This window comes from Arachis ipaensis, chromosome B01 (assembly GCF_000816755.2).
Source record: "Arachis ipaensis cultivar K30076 chromosome B01, Araip1.1, whole genome shotgun sequence".
Classification (NCBI taxonomy): domain Eukaryota; kingdom Viridiplantae; phylum Streptophyta; class Magnoliopsida; order Fabales; family Fabaceae; genus Arachis; species Arachis ipaensis.
This window is the reverse complement of record NC_029785.2, coordinates 66,088,246-66,091,808: the sequence shown is the minus strand read 5'-3', so window position 1 is coordinate 66,091,808 and position 3,563 is coordinate 66,088,246. Positions and strand designations below refer to the sequence as shown.

Genomic DNA, 3,563 nt, shown 5'->3' with positions numbered 1-3,563 from the left:
TCGGAAGAGTTCATCGTGCTTCACGTAATGCCCTCATGATTATTTAATCATTATGGAATTAATGATCCGATTTTATAATTCATACACCAAAGAGAGAGTTTACTTATTTAACAATAACTATAAATCTCCATATCTTCATAATTTCCCCTCTAATTCTGCTTGCTCTGTTTTAATAACTCAGCATGAACTTAACATAGGTACATTTTTTTTTAAAAAATTTTATAGCAGCAAGCGCTTATGTTGTGACAACTGACATACACCATAGAGCAAGAACACAAAAGAAAGAAAACAAAGCTACGTGTCTTTTCCAGTACTTTTACCTAGTAGCATGCATCTTCAGTTGATACTTGATATCCTATCAATCACTTGGAAACCTTACCCTTCCTCTTCTCGATGTAGAAGAACACAAAGAGTGACATCACCGAGAAAACACTGAAGCAAATTGAGCATATATCAAGGGACGCGTGGCGCCCGATGATTGCTTGGATCTCAAACAAGTTTGTTGTCTTCTTAGCATCAGTGGTCTGACCGTAAGCAACTTCAGCGTCATTAGAATCAAACGCGTAGGCGCGTACGAAGTACGTGGCGGTGGGCACGTCGCGCTCGATCACCCACTCGAAACGATTAACGGTCTTGTTGGAAGCGTCGTAGGGTTTGGCCACGATCTTGTGCTGGCACGTTTTGTCCCTTGAGAGGTCGTCCTCCGTCTTCCTCCACGCGCGGTCTTTCTGGCTGATTGGCGCGTAGCACAGCTTCACCTTAACGGTCTGATATGCAGAGTCTGTTCCGGCTGGTAAGGTCTTGTTAAGACCCCATGTCACTGTTATTTTGTCTATTCCAGCTTTCAAAACTGCCAAATTGGAAACAGCCGGTAAATAACTATTATAAATTCACTGAATTTCGGATTATAATATAGTTGTGCAATTTACACCTAGTATGCATTAACTAATTTTAATTTCGTTGTTGTTTATTGATAACAGAAAATACTAAAAACAAATAATGAAACTAATCAGGTCCTTTTATTTAGTGACCTAATTATACAAGATATGCAAAATTTGGGTTTGGTTCGGAGAAGTTAAGATTAATGATGATGGAATTTGGCACGTGAGTTGTGGTTTTGTTACCTTGTCCTTTCTTGGGGGAAGCGGTGACATCAAGGGTTTTCTTCAAGGAAGAGAAGTGACCTTTGCCATAACAAGTTCCGGTTAAGCAGCAAAGGACAAGTAGTGATGCTACCACAACCAATCTTGATGCCATTGTTGCAGAGAGGTTAGAAAAGTCAACTTTGTGAGAGGGTGAGTTAAAGAGAGAGAGAGCGCACGGCCAAATCAAATTAATTGGAAATTATGTAATTTGGAATCTGAGTGGGATGCATGAGTTTTAAGCCTTTTATACAAGGCCTGGTCCTATAAAATATTAGGAAATCGATAAATATGTATGAGGAATATAAATTGAGTTTTTTTTATCAACCATAGCCACGAAAAGTCCAAGTCCCAAAAATTCTAAATTTTATTAATACCACTTGAGTGTTTTTTGGAAAAAAATAATGGAAGATTCAAACAGGCAAGTGGTAGATATGGCCCTTGGGCTTGTTAAAAGGGCCAATTCATACTGAGATCTAAGCAGCAACTCCTAATTTATATGTTGACTTTTTTTTTCTTCTTCTAAAATATGCATGACACATGAAATGTGAACAATCTTAGCGCAAGTCTATTTAGTTATATTAGGAGATAAGTCTCAAAGTAGTCCCTACAGTTGCACTCGAGTCTCATAGTAGTTACTGAACTTAATAGTTACTCATATTCGTCCTTGAAGTTGAAGTTGCACTCTGGGACTCAGATTGGCACTACCGGAAAGCTGATCTGGACTCTTTCGTGACACGCTGACCAAGTAACGGCTAGCTGACATTGATTAGTAAACTTTTATGGTACAATTTGGTCCCTAAATCAAAATTAAGAATTTTAATCCCCAAATTTAATTATTATTCTCTTCTCTATAGTAGTAATTCCTCTCTTTTCTTTTTTTCTCTTCTCTTCTCTTCTCTATATGGATGTGAAAGACACTACAAATTACAACTTCATTGAAAGTACGCATATGTTTTGTTAATTAAAAGTCAAACACTATGTCTTTGTATTTAACATTTTATGCACTCATTTAACTCTAGTTTAATTAAAATGTTATACAAAATTCAATTTTATATTTTTATATGATTTTATAAAAATCTATCTCTTGTATTTATGGAATTAAAAAGTTACATCGTTATTATTATATACTACATTATATTTCCTTTCGATTCCTGTTCCAAAATAACCATGCATCATCCTAATTTAACTGTCATTCACATAGTATTAATATAAAGTGTTATATTATGGCATTTCAAATCGTATGACATCTCCATTAAAATGACGTGTCTAAGATTTTATTATAATTAAATAGGTATTTCAAATTAATTAAGGGTAATATTAGAGAAACAAAAAAAATAGCAAAAATTTACCTAATTTAAAATTTATTATTTTAGTCTCTAATTAATAAAAAACTAATTAAGCAAAATAAATATAATTAACTAATTTAAGACACTAATTTGATCATATTAAAATATTAATCATATCATTTTTTGTTTGTAAATGTCATGCTCACATTTTAATATTTTATATTAGCATTAGATATGAGTTGAGATTCACAATTTATGAATTTAGGAATCAATTTAATCATTTTTAAAAGTCAATAAATTTTTATGAACGTTCACAATTTTAGAAACTAAACTTTGCATTATTTCTTTAATTATATATATCACATAACTTTTTTTTATGTTATAATCTCACCATCTTTCTTACAAAAAAAAAGGGATAAAAGCGGTTAAACTTGTTCAAATAATGGTTGTTAAGAAGATTCTAGTTGTTGTTATTATTATAAGATACTTTAATTAAAAATAAACAAAAAAAATCTTGTGAATTTGGGATATGAAGATCTATGCCTGTAGAGAAAAGAGGGATTACTGTAGAGAAGAGAATGATGATTAAATTTGGGATTAAATTTTTTAATTTTGATTTAGGGACCAAATTATACCATAAAAGTTTACTAATCCAGGTCAGCTAGCCGTTACCTGGCCAGCGTGTCACGGAGGAGTCCAGATCAGCTTTCCGGTAGTGCCAGGTGGACAGAATGTGCCGGAAGGACAAATCTGAGTCCTAGAGTGCAACTTCATGGACGAATATGGGTAACTTTTAAGTTCAGGAACTATTATGAGACTCGAGTGCAACATTAGTGACCACTTTAAGGCTTATCTCGTTATATTTATTATTGTATTAGTTATGGGTAAGTTGATTCAGTTCCTTTCCTTTCCTTTTTTAACATGAAACTCCACATTTTTTTATTTTTTAAAAAAATAGCGAAAAATAAAAAATGGAAAATAAACCTCCTCATAATATACCTAAATAATCCTAACTATAAACTATTATACTCTAAGGTGTGGGAGGAAAAAAGTGATGTAAATGATCTTGTAGAAAAAGTGACATACGGACATTAGTAACTTCAAATGGTTAGACACGCGAGTTTACATATTA

At 33.1% G+C, this 3,563-nt stretch overlaps 1 protein-coding gene across 1 annotated transcript; it reads right to left on the bottom strand.

Moving 5' to 3' along the window:
* Window positions 20–1,381, bottom strand: LOC107631202 (high-affinity nitrate transporter 3.1). The gene is made up of 2 exons (XM_016334571.2): window positions 1,125–1,381; window positions 20–850 (listed from the first exon to the last, which is right to left on the bottom strand). Exons 1-2 carry the CDS (start codon window positions 1,255–1,257, stop codon window positions 363–365), a joined length of 621 nt encoding a protein of 206 aa, XP_016190057.1. The 5' UTR covers window positions 1,258–1,381; the 3' UTR covers window positions 20–362.

Coding starts and splice junctions, on each gene's coding strand:
- LOC107631202 (XM_016334571.2), bottom strand. CDS start 1,257: ATGGCATCAAGATTGGTTGTGGTAGCATCACTACTTGTCCTTTGCTGC. Junction 851..1,124: donor TTCCCCCAAGAAAGGACAAG/GTAACAAAACCA, acceptor CCAATTTGGCAG/TTTTGAAAGCTGGAATAGAC.